The sequence below is a fragment of the Hylobates moloch genome, unplaced genomic scaffold (genome assembly GCF_009828535.3).
Source record: "Hylobates moloch isolate HMO894 unplaced genomic scaffold, HMol_V3 SCAFFOLD_7, whole genome shotgun sequence".
In the NCBI taxonomy this organism is placed as follows: Eukaryota; Metazoa; Chordata; class Mammalia; order Primates; family Hylobatidae; genus Hylobates; species Hylobates moloch.
In genome coordinates this window covers 85360959-85386971 of record NW_026652282.1, presented here as the reverse complement: position 1 = coordinate 85386971, position 26013 = coordinate 85360959, and the positions used below count along the sequence as shown (strand labels likewise).

The window sequence follows — 26013 nt, the reverse complement described above, 5'->3', positions numbered from 1 at the left end:
CACCACGCCCGGCTAATTTTTTTTTTGTATTTTTAGTAGAGACGGGGTTTCACTGTGGTCTCGATCTCCTGACCTCGTGATCCGCCCGCCTCGGACTCCCAAAGTGCTGGGATTACAAGCGTGAGCCACCGCGCCCGGCCAAGTTGGTGGATTTTTAAGTGAGGTGACTGTCGAAAAGATTTACTACATGAGACAAATTTAAAAGGCCTCTGACCAGTATGAGTAAGTACATGCCTATCAAGTTTTGACTGTGATGGAAACATCTTGCCACAGATTGCATATGCATGAATATTCTTTCTTCTCTTCATGCTATATGTGGGATCGGACTTAGAGCATGGGTGTAATGTCCATCTTTCCTCTGGTAAAAGTATTATACACTCCATACATTGACTTTTCTTGCTTGGCCTCCAGCAATCTTCTGACCTGTTTAACATTATTCTGATAGGTTTCATTGTGAAGTTGTTGGTGCTTCACAAATGTCTTCAGATTTTTTAAGTGGCGCTGACAAACACTACATTTAAAAGGCAGATTATGAGTTAGTTGATGCCTCTCCAGATGAACTAGTTGTCTAAAGGTTTTATGACACACATCACGTTCAAATGGCTTTTGACGAGTATGAATGAGATAGTGCCTAGCTAATTTTGATGGTGTTTCAAAGTGCTTGAAGCAAATATTGCAAATATATGGCCTGTTTCTAGGTGGTTTGTTGGCTACCACACACTGTTGAATCTTTAGCATTTTTAAATTGTTTTCAGCCATCATATTCTTCAGTGATATACTCTGATGAGCTCCATAGTGTGCGTACACCAATGTTGCCTCAAGGCTGAAAGCCTGATGATTTTCTTGTCTTGACTAGTACCATTAAAACGATGTGAGGATTTCATGAAAGCAGGTGAACAAGAAATGAAAGACATTAGCGGAATTGAAGCAGGTCAGACCCTCCCTGGGGGATCTCTCCACGTCTCAATCGGGTTTCTGAAGTCTTCCTCACACACCTGGAGCTGGCAAGGGCCTGGGAGCCACGCACCTCAGGCCCAGGTGCTGTGAAGGCAGTGGGCGCACCTGCTTTCTTATTATCTTCTTGTTGATGTGAACCTTTATCATTATGAGTTCTTTTCTCTAGTATTTCTTAAAGTATATATTTTCTCTTATTAATATGGTTACATAAGCTTTCAGTCAGTGTATAAATGGTATGCATCATGCCATTTTTCTTATTTTCAAATATTCTATATTATTAAATTTTACATGTTTCTTTTCAGGATAATTTGATGGAATTTTTTATCTAGTGTGATACTCTGTGCTTTTTAATTTGGAATACTTAAGTCTAATTTCTTTTAATGAAAATATAGGTATGATTTGGTTTAAATAGACCATATTACTATATATTTATTTTTGCCTGTTTTAAGTTCTTTTTCCACACCTCTCTCCTTTGAAATGATTAATAGTTTTAACTATTAAATTTTTATCTCATTTGGCTAGAAAGTGAAACGTTCTGCCATTGTTGTAGTGTTTATCCTTAGGATTACAATATATATCTTTGCCCTATCACAATCCAGTGTAAATTAGTTCTGCACTGCAGTGCATGGGCGGATCTCGGCTCACTGCAGGCTCCACCTCATGGGTTCACGCCATTCTCTCTCTTTTTTTTTTTTTTAGACAGAGTCTCGCTCTGTCGCCCAGGCTGGAGTGCAGTGGTGCAATCTTGGCTCACTGCAAGCTCCACCTCCTGGGCTCACGCCATTCTCCTGCTTCAGCCTCCCGAGTAGCTGGGACTACAGGCTCCCGCCACCACGCCCGGCTAATTTTTTGTATTTTTAGTAGAGAGGGTGTTTCACCATGTTAGCCAGGATGGTCTCCATCTCCTGACCTCGTGATCCACCTACCTCGGCTTTCCAAAGTGCTGGGATTACAGGCAAGAGCCAATGCGCCCGGCCGCGCTTACCACATCTTTTTAAATTCTCTCTTTCACTCTTTTGGTAATTAATTCCATAATTATGTCTCTCCAAGATTCATTCTGGATATTTTCTTCAGCAATGTTTTCATTTATCTGATTCTTCTTTGAGGCAGGGAACTTGCCTTTGACCCTTGAGGCATAATAGCAAATTTTTAGGGTAGATTTTATTATTCTCCAATTAGAGGTGGGAATTGAGGGTTACAGATGATAAGCAATTTGATCTAGGTTATCCAGCCTGAAAAGGGCAGAGCAAGGACTATCATCATAGATTAGTATCACCTAAACCCAAACCCTTTCTGCTGTGCTTGTTTTCTCCTTGGCTGTTAATGTTCCCCAACTCATCTCCCAGGAGGTGAAACCACAGTGAAGTCATTCAACTTTTTTTTGGCACTGTGATATATTTCTTTCTAGATTATAAAAATCACCAGCCTGGGCAACACAGAGAGACCCCATCTCTAAAAAAAAAAAAAGTTAACCAGATGTGGTGGCACGTGCCTGTAGTCCCAGCTACTTGGGAGGCTGAGGTGGGAGGATCTCTTGAGCCATAGAGGACAAGGCTGCAGTGAGCGGTGATTATGGCACTGCACTACAGCCTGGGCAATAGAGCCAGATCCTGACTCTAAATAAATAAATATTGGTGAATTTTTTCATTATCCATTATATTTTCCCAAGATTTTTTTCTGGTATTCTAAGTGTTGATGTGCTGTTCTCAATTTAAGGTCACACTGATCAAGCTGTTCAAAGAAGAGCAAGAGGTGGGGATATTTACCAAAGGAGATTTAGCAGTAGGTCTGAACCAGTCAATCCTGGCATGCGTTCTTCATCCCATCAGCAGCAAGATGGAGGTGCAGCAATGCATCGTGCCCACATGGACTCTCCAGTAAGATAGTAAGTGACCAGTCAGCATGGCTGGAATGTACCGGCCAGTGAAATACACAACCCTGTAGCTGAATATGTCATTCTTTCCAATTTGACAGAGAGAGGAATGACAGAACTCGATTAATCGATCAAATGTGTATAAAAGACCTTCGGAGCATATGTTAACTACCTTTTCTCCGCTTGCTCACAGCACTCCCTATGCTATTTCACCCTATAATCGGAAAGGCAGTTTTCGTAAACAAGACCAAACCCATGTTAACATGGAGAGCGAGCAAAAACCTCCAGAGAGAAGAATGGAGGGGAACATGCCAGATGGGACCTTAGGGAGCTGGTTCAAGATCACAGTGAGTGTCCTGGCAAAGTGGATCTAATGTTCAGAAGGAGAACAGGGGGAATTGTGTTGGATTTGTGTAGACAGTAGATACTTTTGTAAGAGCAGGAAAGTATGTAATCTGTCCTTTATTACTAGGAGTTAACATCCTAGATCATCTTAAGAGTAAATTCAGAGAAGCAATGTAAGGGGAACAGACTGACTGCAGAGAGAGCGGAAGAGGTCGTTTACAATCAAAGGAGGAAATGAATGCTAAGGAGATAGAGTATCTCCACACCAGATGCTTCAGTTTCGCTCAAACTAAGTGTGTGAGGGGTTGAATTAGTGGGGTCCTTGTCAAAGGGGCAGGCCTGATCTGCCTTAGGTAGACTCTTGTGGGACTTTATAAAAGAAAGCTCATATTAAACATCTTAAATTGATTATTTTAAGAAAACAATTTGAATAGTAAGAAAGGGTATTTAGGAAATCCATGTTTGGTTAGAAATAATAGATATTAGAAATAATGAAAGAAATAATAATGAAATACATAAATTAGCAATAATGGATGTTGTCCTATCTTAAACTATTTTAAAGTCTGAAAGGAACATATTTGGGTCCACTTTTAATGTTTAATTCCACTATGTCAGTCTGCTTTCCTCACTCATTCTTTCTTTCACTCATAGGTTCCCTTCGGCATAAAATACAATGAGAAGTGGCTGCTGAATTTGATTCGGAATGAATGCAGTGTACCCTTCGTCCCAGTTGAGGTAAGAAAGGACCATGAGGCAGACGAGAGAAAACAGGACAGGTTGGGGGCTGGATGAGCAGAGACTCTGGCCTCATATTCATTTCTCTTGCAACTCTCCCTATAGTTTCACTATGAAAACATGCATGCCAGCTTCTTTGTGGAGAATGCCAGCATCGCCTATGCACTGAAGAATGTCAGTGGCAAGATTTTGGATGAGGATAATGAAAAGGTGTGTGTCAAATGAATGACCAGGGCTAGCATCGAGCAAGAGGGCAGGGCAAGGGTGAGGTCTTGTTTGATCTTGGGGCTCAGAGTTCCTAGTGTTTACTCAGCCCCTCTTGGGTTCTCTGCAGATATCAATCTTTGTCAACCCTGCTGGTATACCCCACTTTGTGCAGAGGGAGCTGAAGTCAGAAAAGGCGGAGCAGATAAAGGTAATACAGACTCATGGCAAGTTGTTCACACAAAGCCAGACCCACTGCTGCTTCCCCACCTATTGCCCCCTTCACCACCTCAACTTCAGAGCCTCTGAAACCCATCTCTAACTCTGCAGCTGGCCATGAACCAACAGTGTGATGTCTCCCAGGAAGCTCTTGATGTCCAGAGACTCCCATTTTACCCAGGTATGGCTGAGAAAGTAATTCTATGGCAGATGAGGGCAGAGGTGTCTGTGTGAGATGGAGACTTATGGTTGGCAACTTGGGGAGGGCTTAGTGCTGATGCTGTACCAGGCGGGTCCCTCTCAGACTTCTGATTTTCTCCTCTCTGCTTTCTGGAGACATGATGAGCCGTGATACTAAAATGGCATCGAATCCTAGAAAGTGCATGGCTGCCTCCTTGCAAGTCCATGAAGAGAACATACCTACGGTGAGGCCTTAGGCTCATGCTGGGATTGAGGGTGAAGGTGGAAGAGATTAGCCAGGAGGCTAATTGGTCTAAGATATCCCCTGTTGGGGGCCGTCACTCTTAATTCTTAATTCATTCCTCACCATAGCTTTTGCCCTTGAACCCAAACAGCAAAAAAGCCTACCAGATGCTTGACATTATGCCAAAGGCCCCCAACATTAACCAGCTGAATTTCTTGAAAAATAAAGTGAGGCGTAATAGATAGTTCTTTGAAGAAAAAGGGGGAGGAGGGTTCATTAGGGTAGTGACAAGAGGCAAGGAAGTGGATTTGTTGGCAAGGGAGGAGACTGAGGGTGCAGGGCCCTCCAGCTGCTCTTTCCTGGGTCTATGTGGTTCTTCTGCATAATTGCAGGTGATGTCTGCAGGGGAGATGGACAAGTGGAAAGGGATGGAGCCAGGAGAGAAGTGTGTGGACAGAAGCCCAATGTGCACGACCTTCTCAGATAACTCCAGCAACATAAAGTCAGTTGTACCCTCTGTCACCACCTGGGACCCTGACCTGTGTTTGATAGTGCCCTTCTGCAGGAGGAGGCAGCACTGGTCTTTTGGGAGGACCACAGACCCTCTCCTTCCCCCTCGCCCCACTCCTCTCTCTGTGTCAATCATTCATCTGTGCTTAGAGGTCTCCTTTCCTTCCTCTGACATGTTCCCCTTTTCACCTGCTCTGGGATGCGTTTCCCACCTGTCTCCACCCAGCCTCCTCCAGCGTGCCCTCTGTGAGTGTGCTCCAGGAAGCAGGGCTCCCTCACTTCCCCAGGACCAGCAGTATTCAGGTGCTTGTGTCCTGGACCGAGAAGAGTCCTTTAGTCCAGGGCCTCATGCTGAGACAGGCCTTCCTGCCTCCATGCTGAGATGGGGCTTCCCTCCCCTGTCCTGAGAGCGGTTCTCCTTCTCTTGCTCCAAAAAGGTCCCCTCTCCTGTCCTGGGCTGGCATGGGGGCTTCCCTGCCCCATACTGAGGACTGGGGCCCTGGGTGGCTGCTGTCATGCCATCTCTTCCTCTGGCCAATGCCAGGAGCTGGGCCCTCCTTGGGGAGAAACCTGGGTTTCCTGAGTCAAGGGGCCAGAAGCGGGCCACGTTCCTGAGGCAGGAGTGGAAGGCAGAGGGCAGAGGAGGTTGAGACAGAAGGACAGGCCTCTCAGGGCACTGCCTCTCCTTCCCTCCACACCTCACATCGTCCCGCCTGGGCCCTCAGAGGAGCCCTGGGTAGCCTGAGACGGGTAGCATTCCTCGGTCAAGGCGTCAGCAGAGGGGCACAGGAGTCAGGGACCCTCAGAAGAGAATGCAGTGGTCTGGAGAGGGGGTCACCAGACTCTGAACCCCATGCTGAGCTGGGGCCTGACCCTTCACTCCTCCCGGGAGAAGGTCTCCTGTCCCAGTGGCTGCTCTGTTTCCCATGCCCAGCTCAGACTGGGCTCACACAGGTGAGAAAGGCTCCAGCTGCATCCAGTGGGCCCCAGCCCAACAGGTGCATGTTTTTTCCTTTCCTGCCTCGGTCCCCAGGGCCAGCCGGGGCCAGTGAGGGAAAGGGCTGCAGTAGGGGAGCCCTTTTCTTCTCTATTCCCCCCTGAACTCCACCACCACGGTAGATCATCTTTCCCTTCCCTTTGCTTTGCATCCTGTTTCTCCATTGTCTCTCCTCTCATATGTCTCACCTGTCTCTCCCTCCCCTACCTTCACCCCGTTTCTGCCATCATCCCCCTGCCTTCCCCTTCCTGCCTCCTGAGCCTGCATCACTCACCTCCCTGTCCCAGCATCCTGGGCCGTCCCTAAGAGCTGACCTGGTCTTGGCCAGGGCCAGGCCAGGCAGATTGATGGACAGCCAGTGAGGTAGCAGAGCCCTGGGCTCCCACCCCATTTCCTACTCCCTGTGGAGCCTTCAGTGGGGACTTGGACAAAGGTGAGAGAGGGATGGAGGGAGGGGAAGAAAGTCCTGAAGCCTGGGCTCCCAATGCTGCCCAGGGCTGCAGGGGCAGGAACTTCGGAGTGTAGGTGGACACACTGCACTGTGTCTCTGACGTAGGTGTGATTGCTTCCATGAGGAGGACAGCTCCACAGTTGCACTTACCGTTGTCCATTTTGTTTTGATTTTCGGCAGCTCCATCCTGGAATTGTTCCCCAAATTATTATGCCTGGTAAGTGTATTCCTTGATCATTGACTTTCCTAGTTGGGACTGATGCTGCCCTCAACTGCCCCAAACCCCTTTAGATATTGTCCCAGTTACATTTTTGGAGCTAACCCTTAAACCTCAAGGGAGGGGGGGAAGGGGATACAGACTCATGTGGGAACTTGGCAGAGGCTATAGAGCTTCTTCACACAAGTTCACAACAGGCTTCAGGTGGCAGCAATCCCAACTGTAGTCTTGCCCATGTAATTTCCACAACGCTTTCACACCTGATTTCTGATTTCACCCTCTCCTGGGTCTATCCTTTTCCGTAATTTTCCGTGTCACCTCCCTACTTTGCACTATTGATTTCCTCTTGCCTTCCCCAGGATGGCCAGCAGTCACCCAGAGCAACTCTATGTGGTACTGAAGCACACAAGAGGTTACCAACCTGTAAGGTGAGAAGAGAGGATCCAGCAGGGTGGTACATGAGGAAGGGGGGGTACTATCTGTGGTCCTGGGGACTCTTTATTCCAGGGAAGCTTCTTTGGATCTGAGATGTTGAAGAATCTGGTCCTGCAATTCCTACAGCAGTAAGTATCCCTGGGAATCTGAGGCAAGAGAGGGCTAGGTCAGATCAATTTACCCAAGTACAAGTCTGCCTACAGCGAGACTTTCAAGTCTCATTTGGCACCCAGGCCACAGAGATAGCCTGTCCTCACTGGTCTCCAACAGGTATTACTTGATCTATGACTCTGGAGATCGACAGGGTCTCCTTAGTGCTTACCACGATGAGGCCTGCTTCTCCCTGAGCATTCCCTTCAATCCTGAGGACTCAGCCCCGTGAGTATCACAGCTCGGACCCTGGCCCAGGGCCATGTGACTCCCCTGCAGAAAGACACCAGCTCTTGGAGATGTCTGCACTGGCCAGACCACCCACTCCTGCTCCTCTTTTTCTCCTAGGAGCAGCTTGTGCAAGTACTTCAAGGAGAGCAGGAATATAAAAATGCTCAAAGACCCCTGTAAGTGTGTGATGGAGAAGACTGGGCAGGGTAAGGGGGTGTGACAGGAACAGTCACACAACTGGGGTGTGGCAGCCCCCCAAATCCTTGCTTCTCTTCTCCTCTACAGACCTGCGGGGGGAGCTGCTGAAGCACACAAAATGTGATATTGTGGACTCCCTCAGTGCGTTGCCCAAAACTCAGCATGATCTCAGCTCCTTCCTGGTGGACATGTGGTACCAGACGGTGAGCACCCGCTTCCTCCCTTGGGCAGGCCCAGAGAGCCAGAGGTGGGTAGGAGGTTAAGGGGGATCCTGAGCACCGGAGATCTTCCCTTTCAGGAATGGATGCTCTGCTTTTCTGTCAACGGTGTGTTCAAGGAAGGTGAGTGTCTGTAGAGTCCCTTCCCCAGATCCCCCACTGCTCCCTCCCCCTGGCTGGGCTCCGTCTCAGAACTCCCCCAGCTTCCCTCATTTTGTTCCTTTCCTTCCTTTTGTTCCCTCCGTGTTTTCCCACCCCAACTCTGCCCACAAACCACCCTGATCTGACCTAGTTCCATGCCTGTCAGCCTTGCACAGCTCAGGCTTGCGTTAAGCACACAGACTGTGGAGTCTGACAGCTCTCATCCCAGGTCCTTACCCTGAACTTGTGCTAGTTACTTAACCCTTCAGTTTCCTCATTTGCAGAATGGGGCCAATAATAACCCATCTCTTGGGCTACTGTGAAATAGGAATCAAGTGAACTTGTGGTTTTCACAGGGCCCCACACATGATAGGGGCCCTATCACTGGGAGCAGATTATTCCTGTTGTTGCCCTCCCCATTCCTACCACATCCGCCGGACTCCAAGTGAACAACTGTCCTGGTCTGGCCCCCTTCTGTGTGAGTGTCAAGCAAGACTCTGACTGGGGAACACCGTGTGAGCATGTAAAGCCTGTGCAACTCTAAGGCAATGTTGTTTGTTGTCTTTGAAGTGGAAGGACAGTCTCAGGGTTCTGTTCTCGCCTTCACCCGGACCTTCATTGCTACCCCTGGCAGCAGTTCCAGGTTAGTGCCGTGTTGTGGGTGGGAGCACCCATCCCAGCCTGGGGCCAGTGGTGTGGGAATGTGGTGGTGCAGTCTTCAGGGTGTTCTCAATGTTGTAAAAAACCGACAGTCTAGTCTAATAGTTAAGAGTATGGGCCAGGAGCAGTGGCTCACGCCTGTAATCCCAGTGTTTTAGGAAGCTGAAGGTGGAAGGATTGCTTGAGCCCGAGAGTTTGAGACCAGCCTAGGCAACACAGTGTGACCCTGTCTCTACAAAAAAAACAAAAAAAAAAAACAAAAAAAAACTAAAAATTAGCTTGGTGTGGTGGTGTGCATCTATCATCCTGCCATTCAGGAGGTTGAGGTGGAAGGATCTTGAGCCCAGGCGGTTGAGGCTGCAGTGAGCCTAGATCACATCACTGCACTCCAGCCTGAGTGAGACCCTGTATGGAAAAATTTTTTTAAAAATGTGTGGGCTCTGGAGTCATAGTATGAGTTCTTTCCTGATGCGATACTCACTGTGACTTTGGTCAAGGCATGTGACCTCTTTGTAATTCAGAATCTTCTTTTGAAACTGGTGATTACAGTGTCCACTCCCTTGGGCTATTGTAAAGGGTAAATGTGAGTGTAAAACCATCCTCGGGTTGTAGGTAAACCTACAAAACTGGTGAAGCATGTAGGCAGTCTCTCCAAAGGTGGGCTCTGTGGGAGGGCTAGAGGGTACCAGCCAAAAAGCTAGGAGGGAGGCACAGTAGAGGTATCGAAGAAATCAGGTTGCTGAACAGTAGGAAAAAGATCCTTGTAGGGGGTGGGGAGATGTCCTTCTCTCTGGCTACCTGATGGCCCATTTTTCCTCCAGTCTGTGCATCGTGAATGACAAGCTCTTTGTGCGGGATACCAGCCACCAAGGGACCCAGAGTGCCTTGTTCACCCTAGTGCCCACAGCCTTCTCCAGCTCCGTGACTGCCTTCTCCCAGGAGCAGCAGAAAATGGTGCAGGTTTTCTCTGCCCAGTCTGGGATGAACCACCAGTTGCCTCAGAAGTGAGTGCTGGGCTGGGCGTGGTGGCTCACGCCTGTAATCCCAGCACATTGGGAGGCCGAGGCGGGTGAATCACGAGGTCAGGAGATTGAGACCATCCTGGCTAACATGGTGAAACCCCGTCTCTACTAAAAATAGAAAAAAAAAAAATAGCTGGGCGTGGTGACAGGCGCCTGTAGTCCCAGCTACTTGGGAGGCTGAGGCAGGAGTATGGCGTGAACCCAGGAGGCGGAGCTTGCAGTGAGCAGAGATTGCTCCACTGCTCTCCAGCCTGGGCAACAGAGCAAGACTCCGTCTCAAAAAAAAAAAAAAAAAAAAGAAGTGAGTGCTGGGTGTGTATGGTGATTAGTGATTGGTATGCGCTGGGAGGAGCAGGGGAGTGAATAATGGGAACTTGCAGATAGTTGGCTTTGCTTCCTTATTTCACTCAGTATCATACTGTACATTTCCCTCTTGATACATATTCAGCTACCTAGTTATTTTGAACAGGTGTACAGTACTTCTCTGAATTCTGTCAATCGAGAAAAATGACGAGACAAGTCTCAATCATTTTAGGAGGTTTATTTGCCACAGTTAAGGACATGTGCCTGGGAGACAGGCCTATGCCTTTCAAAGATGATTTTGAGGATTCCAGATTTAAAGGGGAAAGGGTAGGATATTGAGAAGTACACAATTTTCATGTAAGGGGGAGGGTAGGGAAAGATAGTTACTCATGCCTTTGTCTGGCTCAGTGAATCTGCATTTTTTTTATATAAGATGACATAGAGAAAATGGTGCGGGGGAACAATCATATACGCATTTGTGTCTGGTGGATGGGGGGTGACTGTACCTGTAAAGATAAGCTATCAATTTACATTGTCATGGTGAAATTTTAACAGAAACACCTTACAGCAAAGATCTTGCAGCTCACGAGGAATTTCCTTGCGGACAAAATATGGGGGAGGCGTGTAGTTTTTCATCTTATAGCCATCTTATTTAGGAACCAAAAGGGGAGGCAGGTTTGCATGACCCAGTTCCCAGCTTGACTTTTACCTTTAGCTTAGTGATTTTGGGACCCCAAGATTTATTTTCCTTTCACAGTTCCGTGGATCCTGTTCCTTTGTTGGTAGACATTTGGCTTTTCAGGGTTGGTAGACATTTGGCTTTTCACAGGGTTCCTTCTGCTGCAATAAATTCCAGAAAACACAGACATGTTTTTGTTGCATAGATTAAGAAATGGCATTGTATTGTCAGAGTGTCTCCAGTTGGGTCCTAATGGATGTTACCTGTCCTTCCTTCACCACAGCTGCCTTCATAACAACCAGTGTGACTACGTCAGAGCTCCTCATGTTCTTGCACGGCCCAAGGTGAGGTCTAGGAATTCAGGCCAAGTGAGCAGAGGTTGGGTGGCCTGGGGATGGAACTTGGGCTTCCGGTTCTGCTGATCTCCCAGCTCCCTCCTGCACTTCCTCTTGGCCAAGGGCAAGATCCCAGAGAAGGCCCTCACACAGACTGACCTAGGATCCTGAAAACAAAGCCCTAAGAGGAAATCCTTAAGTGTCATAATCTTCAGCCTCATCATCTTCCCTGTATTTTTGTTCCAATAGATGTATTTCCCTGTGACTGAACCAGGAGATCTGGCTGGGGCTAAGAAGCCGAAACCCAACTCACGGGGCTGACTCTCATCCTTCCAAAGGGGCCAGTTGTTCTGTGCACTTGTCCACCCCTGTTACCCCCAGGATCTCTGTTTCTTTTCACAATAAAGAATGATTTCTTGTTATGTCAAATCCCTGCAAAATCCATTTGAGTCAGGCATTATTATCTCTGTTCTACGGAAAAGGAAAGGGATATTCAGAGAGAATGAGTAATTCCTGGGAAATCCTAAAGTCTCAAATCTTGGACCCACCCTTAGGATAGAGCTGTGCTCCAGAGGGCCATCTGGCTTCCAAGGTGGGGAGTGCTCTCTAACCCTGTTAAGCCTGGAGGTTAATGTTCTGTGTCCCTAGTGCATCAAGTAAGATATTTTTTATGCAGAAAACATTATTACTTTCTTAGCCATACGAATCTATTCAAATTTAAAAACAACCCATTTGGGGAAAAATAGCATTAAAGAATGCACGAAAACCTGGGAAGAAAAAAATGCCCACATATATGATGAACGTAAGATTAATAGCCTTCATATATAGAGAAATCAGTAGAGAGAAGGGAAAGTGATATCACTCTCAAATCGTTATAAAAAGCATTTGCGGCTGAGCACGGTGGCTCAAGCCTGTAATCTCAGCACTTTGGGAGGCTGAGGCAGGCAGATCACTTGTCAGGTGTTCGAGACCAGCCTGACCAAAATGGTAAAACCTTGTCTCTACTAAAACTACAAAAATTAGCCAGGTATGGTGATGCATGCCTGTAGTCCCAGCTACTCGGGAGGCTGAGGCAGGAGAATCACTTGAACCCAGGAAACGGAGGTTGCACTGAGCTGAGATTGCACTACTGCACTCCAGGCTGGGTGACAGAGCAAAACTCTGTCTCCAAAATAATAATAATAATAATTTAAAAATAAAAAATAAAAAGCAATTGTAATGGTCCCCTAAAATCTATGAAAAGCTATCCAACCATAATAACTACAAAAATATAACTGCAGTCGTTGAGATAAGATGGCAATTTAGAAGAAAAAGCTAAAAACTTATTTTCAGAAAAATAACATTGTGTGTGTGCACGCACATGTGCATGTGGGGAATCTTGTCTGTATTGATGTAATAGTTTCCTAGAGCTGCCATAATAAAGTACCACAAACTAGGTGGTTTAAAACTGCACAGATTTCTTTTCTCACAGTTCTGGAGGCCAGAAATCCAAAATCAAGGTGCCAGCAGGGCCATGCTCCATCCAAAGGCTCTGGCGGAGAATCCTTCCTTGCTCTTCCAGCTTCTGGTTGCTGCTGATTTTTAGCTTGTGGCAGCATAGCTGGTATCTCTGCCTCCATCTTCACATTGTCTTTTTTTCAGGGTCTTCTTCCCCTTTCAAAGTCACTCACTGGATTTATAGTTCACCCTAATCCAGGGTAATTTCATATCTAGATCCCTACATTAATATCCACAAAGACATTTATTCCAAATAAAGTCCCATTCTGAAGTTCCAGGTGGACATATCTTTTGGAGGCCACTCTTCAGCCTCCTACATTGTGCCCTCTGGCCCCTGAAAATTCCTATCCATCTAATGTGAAAAATACATTCACCCCATCCCACCATATCCAAAAGTTAATGCATTCTGGTATCAACTGTAAGTCAAATATCCTGTCTAAATACCATCAACTCAAAAAGTCCCAAATCTCATCATCTAAATCGGGTATGAGTGAAATCTGATCTATGAACCATGTAGGGGCAAAATTCCTTTCCATCTGTGGACTTGTAAAACCAGAAAACAAGCTACCTGCTTCCAAAATTCATTGGCAGGACAGGTATAGAATACACATCCCCATTCTGAAGGGGAGAATATGAAATAATAAAAGCAGTCACTGATTCAAGCATGTTCGAAACCTAGCAGGGTTTTGCTGGGCACGGTGGCTCAAACCTATAATCCCAGCACTTTGGGAGGCTGAGGCAGGTGGATCACTTGAGGTCTGGAATTTAGACCAGCCTGACCAACATGGTGAAACCCTATCTCTACTAAAAATACAAAAATCAGCCAGGCGTGGTGGCAGGTGCCTGTAATCCCAGCTACTCGGGAGGCTGAGGCAGGAGAATTGCTTGAAGCCTGGGAGGTGGAGGTTGCACTGAGCCAAAATCACATCACTGCACTTCAGCCTGGGCGACAGAGTGAGATTCTGCCTCAAAAAAACAGAAAACAGAAACCTGGCCGGGTTTCAAGGCCTGAGAATTACCCTCTGTGGCTTGACACGTTATTGTCTGGGCCACAAAGGCATCACTGCTCTACTGACCTCCTCCTCTGTATCCATGCCTCTGCCCTCTGAGTCATTCCTCCTTTATCTTAAAGGATGTCAGATGTTAACGGTCAAGTAACTCTATCATCCTTTTTACCGCCTGCAGAATCCTAGATGTCAGCTTTCTTTCATTTTTCCCTTTTTTTGTTTTCTTCAGGTCAAACTGGCATTGTTTTTAGTGGTAGAACGTTCTTCTAAAAAAAACCTTGTGGGTCTCCTGTGTGTGTCAAAGGGATCCATACCATCAGACAAGAGGGTTATCCACAGATTCTTTCTGGATACTGTATATTTTTCCTCGATTCAGCTGAGAGGATTGGTTGGACTTATTAATCACACATTAAATGTCTTTAGCAAAAGGTATCCAGCCACACTCTTGGCTCTTTATCCAAAACACACTTAAAATCTTTGATGTGTTTATTGCTACTTGTATATCTTCTTTGGAGAAACGTCTAAGTCCTTTGCCCATTTTTGAATTGGGTTGTTTTCTGTTGTTTTTGCTGAATTGTAGGAGTTCTTTATATTTTCTAGATATTAATCTCTTATCAGATACATGATTTGAAAATATTTTCCCTTTTCATTCGATTGCTACATCCTCTGATGCACAAAAGTCTTTCATTTTGATGTAGTACAATTTATCTGTTATTTTCTTTTGTTTCCTGTTCCTCTAGTGTCATATCCAAGGAATCATTGTGAAATCCAATATTATGAGGCTTGTCCCTGTGTCTTCTGCTAAGAGTTTCATGCTTTTAGCTCTTATATTTTGGTCTTTCATCCATTTTGAGTTAATTTTTATATATGGTATAATGTAAGGGCATAACTGAATTCTTTTCCGTGTGGATATCCACTTATCCCAACAACATTTGTTGAAAAGACTGTATTTTCCTCATTGGACAGTCTTTGCACCCTGTTGAAAAGCATTTGACCATTTATGCCAGGATTTGTTTTTAGACTACCAATTCTGTTTACATGTCTGTCATTCTGCCAGTACCACTGTTTTGATTACTGGAGCATTGTATTAAGCTTTGAAATCAGGATGTGGGAGACTTCAAACTTTATTCTTTTTCAAGATTGTTTTGGCTAATCGGGTCCTTTGAGTTTCCATATGAATTTTAGGATTTTGATTTCTGCAAGAACATCATTGTGATTTTGACAGGGATTGCATTGAATCCATAGATCACTTTGGGTAGTATTAATATTTTAACAATACAATGTCTTCTAATCCATGAACACAGGATGTCTTTGCATTTATTTGTCTTCTTAAATTTCTTTCGGTAACATTTTGTAGTTTTTAGTGTACAAGTCTCTTGCTTCCTTGGTTAAGTTTAAACATAAGTATTTTGAATGAAATTGTTTTTTAATTATTCTTTCAGATTGCTCACTGTTAGTGTATAGAAATGTAAATAATTTTTTTTTAAGAGACAGAGTTTCACTCTGTCACTCAGGCTGGAGTGCGGTGGTGTGATCATAGCTCACTGTAACCTTGAACTCCTGCACTCAGACAATCCTCCTGTTTCAGCCTCCTGAGTAGCTAGGACTATAGGCATGCACCACCACAGATGGCTAATTTTTAAAATAATTTTTTGTAGATCAGAGTCTTGCTATATTGCCCAGGCTGGTCTGAAACTCATGGCCTCAAGCAATCCTCTCACCTCAGCCTCCCAAAGTGCTGGGATTACAGGAATGAGTCACTACACACAGCCTTGTGTATTGATTTTGTATCCATCAACGTTGCTGAATTCATTTATTACTTCTCACAGTTTTTTGGTGGAGTCTTTAGGATTTTCCACATCTAAAATTATTTCAACTGCAAACAGAACTAACTAATGTTATTTCTTGTATAACTTGAATGCCTTTTACTTATTTTGCTTGCTTAATTGTTCTGGCTAGGACTTCCAGTACTGTGTTGAATGGAAGTGGCATGCATGGGCATTATTTTCTTATTCCAATCTTAGAGGAAAAACTTTCAGTCTCTCACCGTTGAGTATGATTTTACTCATGGGTTTTTCATATATGGCCTTTATTATGTTAATATAATTTCCTTCTATTCCTAGTTTATTGAGTGTTTTCAATTGTGAAAGGGTATAAGTTTTGTCAAATGCTTTTTCTAAATTAATTGAGATAATTATGTGCATTTTCCCCCTTCATTCTGTTAATGTGGTACATTACATTACTTGATTTTTATATGTTGAAGCACACTTGTATTCCAGGAATAAATCCCACTTGGTCATCATGTATAACCTTTTAATATCCTGTTGAATTTAGCTTGCAAGTATTTTGTTGAAGATATTTGCATCAGTATCCATAAGGGGTACTGTTCTATAGTTTTCTTGTAATGCCTTTGAAATTATTTCAAAAAGTTATAGTTACACTGCACTATAGTCTATTAAGTGTGCAATAGCATTATGTTTAAAAAATGAAGGCTGGGCGTGGTGGCTCACGCCTGTAATCCCAGCACTTTGGGAGGCTGAGGCGGGTGAATCACGAGGTCAAGAGATCGAGACCATCCTGGCTAACATGGTGAAACCCTGTCTCTACTAAAAATACAAAAAATTAGCCGGGCGTGGTGGCGGGTGCCTGTAGTCCCAGCTACTTGGGAGGCTGAGGCAGGAGAATGGCATGAACCCGGGAGGTGGAGCTTACAGTGAGCCGAGATCACGCCACTGCACTCCAGCCTGGGGACAGAGCGAGACTCCATCTCAGAAAAAAAAAAAAAAAAAAAGAAAAAAGAAAAATGTAAATAGCCTAATTTTTAAAATACTTTATTGCTAAAAAATGCTAATGATCATCCGAGCCTTCAGTGAGTCATAATCTTTTTGCTGAAAGGATAAATGGTCTTACCTCAATGTTAACGGCTGCTTATTGATCAGGGTGATGGCTGCTGAAGATTGGGTTGGCTGTGGCAATCTGCTAAAATAATGCAACAATGGCTGGGTGAAGTGGCACATGCCTGTAGTCCCAGACACCTGGGAGGCTGAGGAAAGAGTATCCTTTGACTGCAGGAGTTTGAGTCCAGCCTGGTCAACCTAGTGAGACCCCTGACTCTTACATTTAAAAAAAGACAACAATGAAGCTTTTTTTTTTTTTTTTTGAGATGGAGTCTCGCTCTCTCGCCCAGGCTGGCCATTCTCCTGCCTCAGCCTCCCAAGTAGCTGGGACTACAGGCACCCACCACCACGCCTGGCTAATTTTTTGTATTTTTAGGAGAGACGGGGTTTCACCGTACTAGCCAGGGTGGTCTCGATCTCCTGACCTCGTGATTCGCCCACCTTGGCCTCCCAAAGTGCTGGGATTACAGGTGTGAGCCACCACGCCCAGCCAACAGTGAAGTTGTTGCTCCATTGATTGACTCTGCCTTACATGAAAGATTTCTCTGTAGCATGTGATGCTGTTTGATAGCATTTACCCACAGTAGAACTTCTTTCAAAATTGGAATCAATCTTCTCAAACGTTGCCATTGCTGTATCAACTAAGTTTATGGCATATTTTAAATCCTTTGTTGTCATTTCAACATTGTTCACAGCATCTTCACCAGGAATAGATTCCATCTTGAGAAATCACTTTCTTTGCTCATCCATAAGAAACAACTCCTCATCAATTTAAGTTTTATCATAACATTGCAGCAGTTTATTCACATCTTGAGGCTCTCTCTCTACATATTTTTTGAGATGGAGTCTTGCTCTGTCGCCCAAACTGGAGTGCAGTGGTGTGATGTTGGCTCAATGAAACCTCCACCTCCTGGGTTCAAGCGATTCTCCTGCCTCAGCCTCCTGAATAGCTGGGATTACAGGAACGTGCCACCACGCCTGGCTAATTTTTGTATTTTTAGTAGAGACATGGTTTCACCATGTTGGTCAGGCTGGTCTCAAACTCCTGACCTCGTGATCTGCCCACCTCAGCCTCCCAAAGTGCTGGGATTACAGGCATGAGCCACCGTGCCCGGCCCAGGCTCTACTTCTAATTCTAGTTCTCTTGCTATTTCCACCATATCCGCAGTGACTTCCTCTATTGAAGTCTTGAAACCCTCAAAGTAATCCATGATAATTGGAATCAACTTCTTTCAAACTCCTGTTAATGTTGATATTTTGATCTCCTCCCATGATTCAGAAATGTTCTTAATAGCATTTAGAATGATGAATCCCTTCCAGAAGATTGTCAATTTACTTTGCCTTAATCCATCAAAGGAATCACTATCTATGGCAGCTATTGTCTTATGAAATGTATTTCTTAAATAATAAACCTTGAAAGTCAAAATTACATCTTAATCCATGGGCTGAAAAACGGATGCTGTATTTGCAGGTATGAAAACAACAGTGATCACTTTGCACATCTTCATCAGAGCTCTTCAGTAACTAGGTACATTGTCAATAAGCAGTAATATTTTGAAAGGGATCTTTTTTACTGAGCAATAGGTCTCAGTAGTTAATTTAAAATATTCAATAAACCATGCTGTAAACATATATGCTGTCATCCAGGCTTGGTTGGTTGTTCCATTTCTAGAGCACAAGTAGAGTGGATTTAGCAAATTCTTTAGGACCCTAGGATATTCAGAATGGTCAATGAGCATTGGCTTCAACTTAAGGTCACCAGCTGCATAAGCCCCTAACAAAGGAGAGTGAGTCTGTTCTTTAAAGCTTTGAAGTCATGCATTGACTTCTCACTAGCTATGAAAGCATTAGATAGCATCTTCTTCCAATGGAAGGTTGTTTCATCTACATTGAACATTTGTCATTTAGTGTAGCCACCTTCACCAATTACCTTTGCTAAAGCTTCTGGGTAACTTGCTGTAGCTTCTATATCAGCACTTGCTGTTTTACCTTGTGCTGTTATGTTATGGAGATAACATCTTTTCTCAAACTTCATGAACCAGCCTCTGCTAGATTCAAACTTTTCTTCTGCACCTTCTTCACCTCTCTCAACCTTCACACAACTGAAGAGAGTTAACGCCTTGCTCTGCATTAGGCTTTGGCTTAAGGGAGTGTTGTGGCTGGTTTGATCTATTATTCAGACCACTAAAACTTTCTCCATATTAGCAATAAGGATGTTTTGCCTTTTTTTTGCCCAGGCTAGAGTGCACTGGAACAGTCCCCGCTCACTGCAACCTCCACCTCCCGGGTTCAAGCGATTCTCCCGCCTCAGCCTCCCGAGTAGCTAGGATTACAGGCACACGCCACCGCGCCTGGCTAATGTTTGTATTTTTAGTAGAGGCGGGGTTTCACCATGTTGGCAAGGCTGGTCTCAAACTCCTGACCTTGTGATCTGCCTACCTTGGCCTCCCAAAGTGCTGGAATTACAGGCGTGAGCCACCACACCTGGCCCCATTTTGGCTTTTGACATGCCTTCCTCACTACATTTAATAATTTCTAGCTTTTCTTTTATTTATTTACTTTTTTGAGATGGAGTCTCATTCTGTCACCTGGGCTGGGGTGCAGTGGCACGATCTCAGCTCACTGCAACCTCCACCGCCTGGGTTCAAGTGATTCTACTGCCTCAGCCTCCTGAGTAGCTAGGACTACAGGCACGTGCCACTACTCCCAGCTAATTTTTCTATTTTTTTTAGTAGGAACGGGGTTTTGCCATGTTGCCCAGGCTGGTCTCAAACTCCTGACCTCAAGTGATCTGCCCCGCTTGGCCTCCCAAAGTGTTGGGATTACAGGTGTGAGCCACCATGCCCGGCCAATTGAATTGTTTTGAGAGTCCAAAAGTAAAACTATGTGGCTAATCTCAACTGAATTTTGACAAGTGTTCCAAGACAATTCAGTGGAGAAATAATAGTCTTTTCAACAAATGGTGCTGGGCCAACTGGATAGCCACATATAAAAGAATGAAGTTACACTCTTACCTCCCGCCTTATAAAAAACTAATTCAAACTGGGTCAAAGACCTAAATGGAAGAGCTAGAACTATAAAACTCTTGGAGGAAAATATAGGGATAAATATTTGTGACCTTGGGTTACAAAGGATTCTTAGATTCAAATGACTCTTGAATTCAAAAGACTCTTCGATATGACAATACCAGGAGCAGCAAAGAAAAAGATAATCTAGACTTCATCAAAATTAAAAACTATTGTGTTTCTTTTTTTTTTGTTGTTCTTTTGAGACAAGAGTCTCGCTCTGTGGCTCAGGCTGGAGTGCAGTGGTGCAATCTCGGCTCACTGCAACCTCCACCTCCCAGGTTCAAGTGATTCTCCTGCCTCAGCCTCCTGAGTAGCTTGGGCCTACAGGCAGGTGCTGCCACACCTGGTTAATTTTTTTGTATTTTTAGTAGAGACAGGGTTTCACCATGTTGGCCAGGCTGGTCTCAAACTCCTGACTTCAAGTGATTTGCCTGCCTTGACCTCCCAAATTGCTGGAATTACAGGCATGAGCCACCGTGCCTGGCCAAACACCATTGTGTTTCAAAAGGCACCATTATGAAACTGATTAAAAAATCCACAGAATGGGCTAAAATATCTGCAAATCATATATGTAGTGAGGGATTTCTGTCTAGAATATATAAAAACTCTTGCACCTCAATAATAAAAAGAAAAATAACTCAAATAAAAAGTGTGCAAAGATCTGAATAGACATTGATCCAAGGAGGATATACAAATGACCAACAAGCACATGAAAAGATGCACCACATTATTAGTCATCAAGGATATGCACATCAAAACCACCATGATATACCACTTCACCCCCACTAAAATGGTTGGAATCAAAATTTCAAACAATAACAAATGTTGACAAGAATGTGGAGAAATCAAAACCGTCATACACTACTGGTAGGAATGTAAAATATTCAGCCACTTTGGAAAATAGTTTGGCAATTCTTTAAATGAGTAATCATATTGGAATCATAAAGCTTGAAAACATCATGCTAAATAAAAAATCCAATTTCCAAAGAATACATATTATACAATTTCATTCATATGAAATGTCAAAATAGGGAAATCTATAGACAGAAAACATATTAGTAGTTGCTTTGGTATGAAGAGGATGGGGGAATAGGAGAGTGATAGCAAAAGAATAGGAGGTCGCTTTTTGAGGTGACGAAAATATCCTAAAGTTGACTGTGGTGATGGTTGCACGTATCTATGAATATACTAAAAACCATTGAATTTTACACTTTAAATGGGCAATCTTATGGATTGCAAATTGTATCTCCATAAAGTTGCTTTTAAACGATATAAATTGAGGCCAGGTGCGGTAGCTCACACCTGTAATCCCAGCACTCAGGAGGCCGAGGTTGGCGGATCACCTAAGGTCAGGAGTTTGAGACCAGCGGGGCTAACATGGCTGAAACCCCGTCTCTACTAAAAAGTAAAAATAAAAATTAGCTGGGCATGGTGGCGTGCACCTGTAGTCCCAGCTACTCTGGAGGCTGAGGCAGGAGTATCCCTTGAACCTGGGAGGCAGAGGTTGTAGTGAACCAAGATCACGCCACTGCACTCCAGCCTGGCTGACAGAGCGAGTCTCCATCTAAATATATATATATATCATATATATATGTGTGTATATATATGTGTATATATACATATATACACATATACATGTGCATATATACATATATACAATACATATATACACATATACATGTGTATATACATATATACACATATATGTACATATACACACATATATGTACATATACACATATACACATATACATGTGTATATACATATATACACATATATGTGTATATACATATATACACATATATGTACATATACACATATATACATATATACACACATACACACATATACACATATATGTATATATACACACATACACACATATATGTGTATATATACATATATATGTATATATACACATATATACACATGTACACATACATATGTATATACACATATACACATATATACGTATATACACATATATACACATATGTATATATATATGTGTATATACGTATATATGTGTATATATCATATATGTATATATACACATATATATAAATTGAGACTTAACCAGACTTGGTTATTATTTGAATATGAGGGACAATGTAGAGTGATGCAAGGACAATAGCCATATTTCTGGGTTGCTCAATGGGTGAGTACTAAGGTAGAAAACAAAGGAAAATAAACATGTCTAAGGTGAGAAGTGATGAGAGAGAGAGACTGAGAGAGGGAGAGAGACAGAGGAAGAAAAGAAGAAGAAGAGAGAAAAAGGAAGAAGGAAGAAAGAAGAAGAAAAAGAAGAAATAGTAGTATTAAGGGCTTCCACAGGCTTCTGAGTTGAGAAAGCCAAGTGTAGTAAGAATGGTCAGTGGAGAGTGTTCCTCAGGCCCTAGCATAAATGAAGAGGTATCAGAGTGGGTATGGACTGGCAGATAGTGACCCTGCAGCAAGACTAGGCTCTTCTGGGTGACCTGGAGGTGAGACAGTCAGGGTGAGGGTCTCAGTATTCTGCACTACAAAAGCCAGGTGAGAGATAGCAAAAATGTTCCCAAGAGGCTTTTCCCTGGGGTGTGTGAAAAAGAGAAGAGAGCAGGCAGGTTTGAGAACTGCTCCCCACTCCTCCCACCTCCTCAATTACTTTTAGGCTTTTCTTGGAATTTCTCATCACAGAGCTGTAGAAAAGCCCTATTCTGGCTTCCAGAATGGGAAGATACCTCCCAACTATGCTGAGAAGTGAATCATTAGGTGGGAATTTGGGGAAGAAACAGAGGGAAGGAGCCAAAGTGATATATTAAGGTCACCACCTTGGTCACCTGTCCGTATATATTTTTGGAATAAGCAACAGAATTAGGAGTCTGAACGTAGGAATTAAGAAGCTCTGGAATATAACAGTGGAAGACCAGCACCTTCCCAACCTCTTGTCAGGGCAAGGATGCTCTATCTCTGCATCACTCAACCTGCCTTGGCCTCACAGCTCTTCCTTTTAAGTCTTCAAACCATCAACAGTGATAGCCACTAATTGTAGCGGGTGGCATTAGTTGTCAGCAAATGTTTTTTCATATTTAATGAATGTTTATTATAATAGAATAAAATAGAAATGTTTATTAATAAAACTTGAAATTTGTCCCAGAAGGATAAAAAGGTAGATTATTTACATAAAATGGCCAAGATCTGACAACAGAACTGTTTCCTGAAGATTTACTTCACAGATTATTTTGAAAACACCAACTGTGTTCAGGAAAATTTTCTCTCTTTTTTTTCCATAAAATTTTCAAACAAGTGAGAATGCTCTAAAAATGATGGTGTGGAGCCCAGAGGAAATGTTTTCTGTGTGCCATAGATGAACATAAACTATATATATATATATATAACTTTCCCAGGTTGAAGTGTTTCTTTCAAAAATAAAATTTGATTATTTTCAATTTTGTGAGGCATGCTGATTTTTAAAAAGGAAATAAAGAGAAATTATTAGGAAGCATATACACAGCCAGGGAGAGGAGGAGAGAAAGCAGAAAAGGCCAAGGCCAGAGGAAGGGGGTTTGGGGTGGGGGAAAGGAAGGGTACAGACCCTCCCAAGTAACCGAAGATGGGTAAACTCCAATCGCAAAGCGATGATGCCACTTGTGGGCCCTCAGATTGGAGAAAACGGAGATGAGTGACGGGGCTGTGCGCACTGGGGCACCGCGCACAGACGGGAGGAGGGGGGTGTCTGTGTGTTCCAAGGGGGGAGTACCAGTTGACTGGCCGCCGGCCTGTGGGGGTTGGTGAGAAGGAGGGTGAGCTTGGCGGTGACGCACGGCCCTCACGTGACCGGGAGCTGCAGAGCTACGCAGCCTTCGGTGCAGTCGTCACTCGTGTCTGGCTACCAGCTCCCCGCTGCCCTGCGCTCGGCGGGCTGGCATCCGGCCCGGGGGAAAGCGGAGCAGGTAAGGGCCCCGGGGCCCGAGCGCCCTGGCTAGGCCAGCAGCGGCTCACCGAACCCCCCGACGCGCGCAGAACAGCGCAGGGGGTCCCCGCCAGCTTTCTCCACACCCCAACATTCTTGGGAACATAGTGGTCCCCTGGGGTGGGGAAGCAGTGGCGACTGGGGCTCCAGGGGCAGCAGAGCAACCAAGAGCGATGGAAAACCATTCCCGAGTCCTTGCAGGAAAACGGTGAACACCATGGGGGGCGGGGCGGCCAAGGGTGGGAGCGGAGGGCGGGAGACGCGAGGCGCTGGCAGTGAGGAGGGCCCTGGGAGGGGAAGGAGCTAGCGTTCCGCTGCAGCACCCCCCCTCCCCACACCCCAGCCCGTCTGTAGGTCTGAGGGGCCAAGTGTCCCGGCGGCGCACCTCGCGGCGAGAATCGGGAGAAGGAGGAGACTGCAAGGATAGGCCCAGGTCAGTGCGAGGGACGGTGGTGGGGGCGGGTGCAGAGTCCAGTCGGAGGTCCCCTCCCAGCTCCCCCATCTCCCGTCCTCCATTTTGGTGCCTGCCGAGATCTAGGGATGGATCTGTAGGGAAAATGGTGGGTTTGGGGGCAGGGAGGGGAAGACACGAGAGGTGGGGGGGCTCGAATGGGGGCCCCCTAGTGGGCGCACGAAGCGTCTCTGGTGGGAAACGTGAAATTAAACAAAACAAAACATGTTGATAGCCATGACGCGGAATCCTGAAAAATGAGTAGCCATGCCTCTGTCCTCGGTACTGAAGCGTTCACCAGCTGTTCAGCCCCTTCTCTCTCCTTTTGTCTCCTAGGAGTAATGGAGTCCAAAGAGAAACGAGCAGTGAACAGTCTCAGCATGGAAAATGCCAACCAAGAAAATGAAGAAAAGGAGCAAGTTGCTAATAAAGGGGAGCCCTTGGCCCTCCCATTGGATGCTGGTGAATACTGTGTGCCTAGAGGAAATCGTAGGCGGTTCCGCGTTAGGCAGCCCATCCTGCAGTATAGATGGGATATGATGCATAGGCTTGGAGAACCACAGGCAAGGATGAGAGAAGAGAATATGGAAAGGATTGGGGAGGAGGTGAGACAACTGATGGAAAAGCTGAGGGAAAAGCAGTTGAGTCATAGTCTGCGGGCAGTCAGCACTGACCCCCCTCACCATGACCATCACGATGAGTTTTGCCTTATGCCCTGAATCCTGATGGTTTCCCTAAAGTTATTAGGGAGACAGACCCCTGCTTTCGAATTTACATGTTCATGATGTGCCCTTGTTGTAAACCTTTACCTGTCACTTGTTTACGTGGGTCTCCTATTACCAGCTTCTAATTGAATATTGTGTTTTTGAATCAGTCTGTAAGATTTTTGTTAGCCGAAGAATTTTACCTATTGCATGGAAAGATGCTCATTATATATTGTGAAGTTAATAAAGCACTTTTAAAAAGCAATCTCTATATTCTTTTTTTGTTTAAAAATTTATATTAATCTACTTAAGACATGAAAAGTACTGAAATTAAATATATCAAAGGATTAATAGAGGGACTCATTCTATGAGATGGGTTAATGTATTTTTTATATTTTCTGTAATTTAAGAAAAATTGGAAACATTTTTAAATAACCTTTGAAGGCAGTAGAATCACTTAATAAATACTTGCTGATCAGCACTACTCACAATAGCAAAGACATGGAATCAACATAAATATCCATCAGTGAGAGATTGGATAAAGAAAATGTACATATACATCATGGAGTATTGTACAGCCATAAAAATAAAGAAATCATGTCTTGTGGGAATATGGATAGAGCTGGAGGCTATTATACTTAGCAAACTAATGCAGGAACAGAAAACCAAATACTGTATGTTCTCATTTATAAGTGGGAGCTAAATGAAAACCCATGAAAACAAAAAAGGGAACAACACACACTGGGATCTGTAGGGGTGGAGAGTGGGAGGAGGAAGAGGAACCTAAAAGATAACTATTAGGTGCTGGGCTTAATACCTGGGTAATGAAATAATCTGTACAACAACCACCCCCCCCCCCCCCCCCCCCCCAGCCCATGACACGAGTTCACCTATGTAACAAACCTTCACATGTACCCTGGAACCTAAAAGTTTTCTTTAAAAAGGAAAAAAAATACTTGCTAATCAAATTTGGATCTCTTAGCCAGGTAAATAAACCCAAGAATTTGTATAAGTTGGGGGTGGCATTTCCTTCACATGACTGGAATGAGGTCATTTGTGTGAGACCTGTGTTTACTTGTTTTTTCTCCCATCCACACCTATTATGCAAGACTCCCATCCTCAGATTTTCCCT

At 44.4% G+C, this 26013-nt stretch overlaps 2 protein-coding genes across 6 annotated transcripts; both read left to right on the top strand.

Moving 5' to 3' along the window:
- The first annotated feature begins 41 nt into the window (after positions 1 to 41).
- On the top strand, positions 42 to 11733 carry NXF3 (nuclear RNA export factor 3). Of its 3 annotated transcripts, none has more exons than XM_058441706.1 (20): positions 42 to 222; positions 2674 to 2842; positions 3024 to 3177; positions 3827 to 3910; positions 4016 to 4120; positions 4245 to 4325; positions 4445 to 4514; positions 4670 to 4758; positions 5150 to 5259; positions 6896 to 6932; positions 7292 to 7360; positions 7440 to 7495; positions 7638 to 7745; positions 7866 to 7924; positions 8034 to 8149; positions 8245 to 8287; positions 8876 to 8948; positions 9787 to 9919; positions 11253 to 11313; positions 11554 to 11733. In XM_058441706.1, exons 1-19 carry the CDS (start codon positions 219 to 221, stop codon positions 11262 to 11264), a joined length of 1572 nt encoding a protein of 523 aa, XP_058297689.1. In that variant the 5' UTR covers positions 42 to 218; the 3' UTR covers positions 11265 to 11313; positions 11554 to 11733. The 3 variants fall into 3 exon arrangements, with proteins under 3 accessions (XP_058297689.1, XP_058297688.1, XP_058297690.1); XM_058441705.1 differs by having other exon boundaries at positions 9787 to 9969; XM_058441707.1 differs by lacking the exons at positions 8876 to 8948; positions 9787 to 9919.
- Positions 11734 to 23548: 11815 nt separating this feature from the next.
- On the top strand, positions 23549 to 25146 carry BEX1 (brain expressed X-linked 1). 3 transcript variants are annotated; one of them, XM_032757335.2, is made up of 3 exons: positions 23561 to 23706; positions 24081 to 24159; positions 24514 to 25146. In XM_032757335.2, the coding sequence occupies exon 3, from the start codon at positions 24519 to 24521 to the stop codon at positions 24894 to 24896; it is 378 nt and encodes a 125-aa protein (XP_032613226.1). In that variant the 5' UTR covers positions 23561 to 23706; positions 24081 to 24159; positions 24514 to 24518; the 3' UTR covers positions 24897 to 25146. The 3 variants fall into 3 exon arrangements, with proteins under 3 accessions (XP_032613227.1, XP_032613226.1, XP_032613225.1); XM_032757334.2 differs by having other exon boundaries at positions 23562 to 23706; positions 24070 to 24159; XM_032757336.2 differs by lacking the exon at positions 24081 to 24159 and having other exon boundaries at positions 23549 to 23706.
- Positions 25147 to 26013: the final 867 nt, after the last annotated feature.

Bases quoted from the DNA above. Each gene is read 5' to 3' on its own strand.
- NXF3 (XM_058441705.1), top strand. The intron at 2,843-3,023 runs GTAAGTGACCAG...GCTTGCTCACAG, and splicing joins ATGGACTCTCCAGTAAGATA to CACTCCCTATGCTATTTCAC. The intron at 4,515-4,669 runs GTATGGCTGAGA...TGCTTTCTGGAG, and splicing joins GAGACTCCCATTTTACCCAG to ACATGATGAGCCGTGATACT.
- BEX1 (XM_032757336.2), top strand. From the start codon at position 24,519: ATGGAGTCCAAAGAGAAACGAGCAGTGAACAGTCTCAGCATGGAAAAT.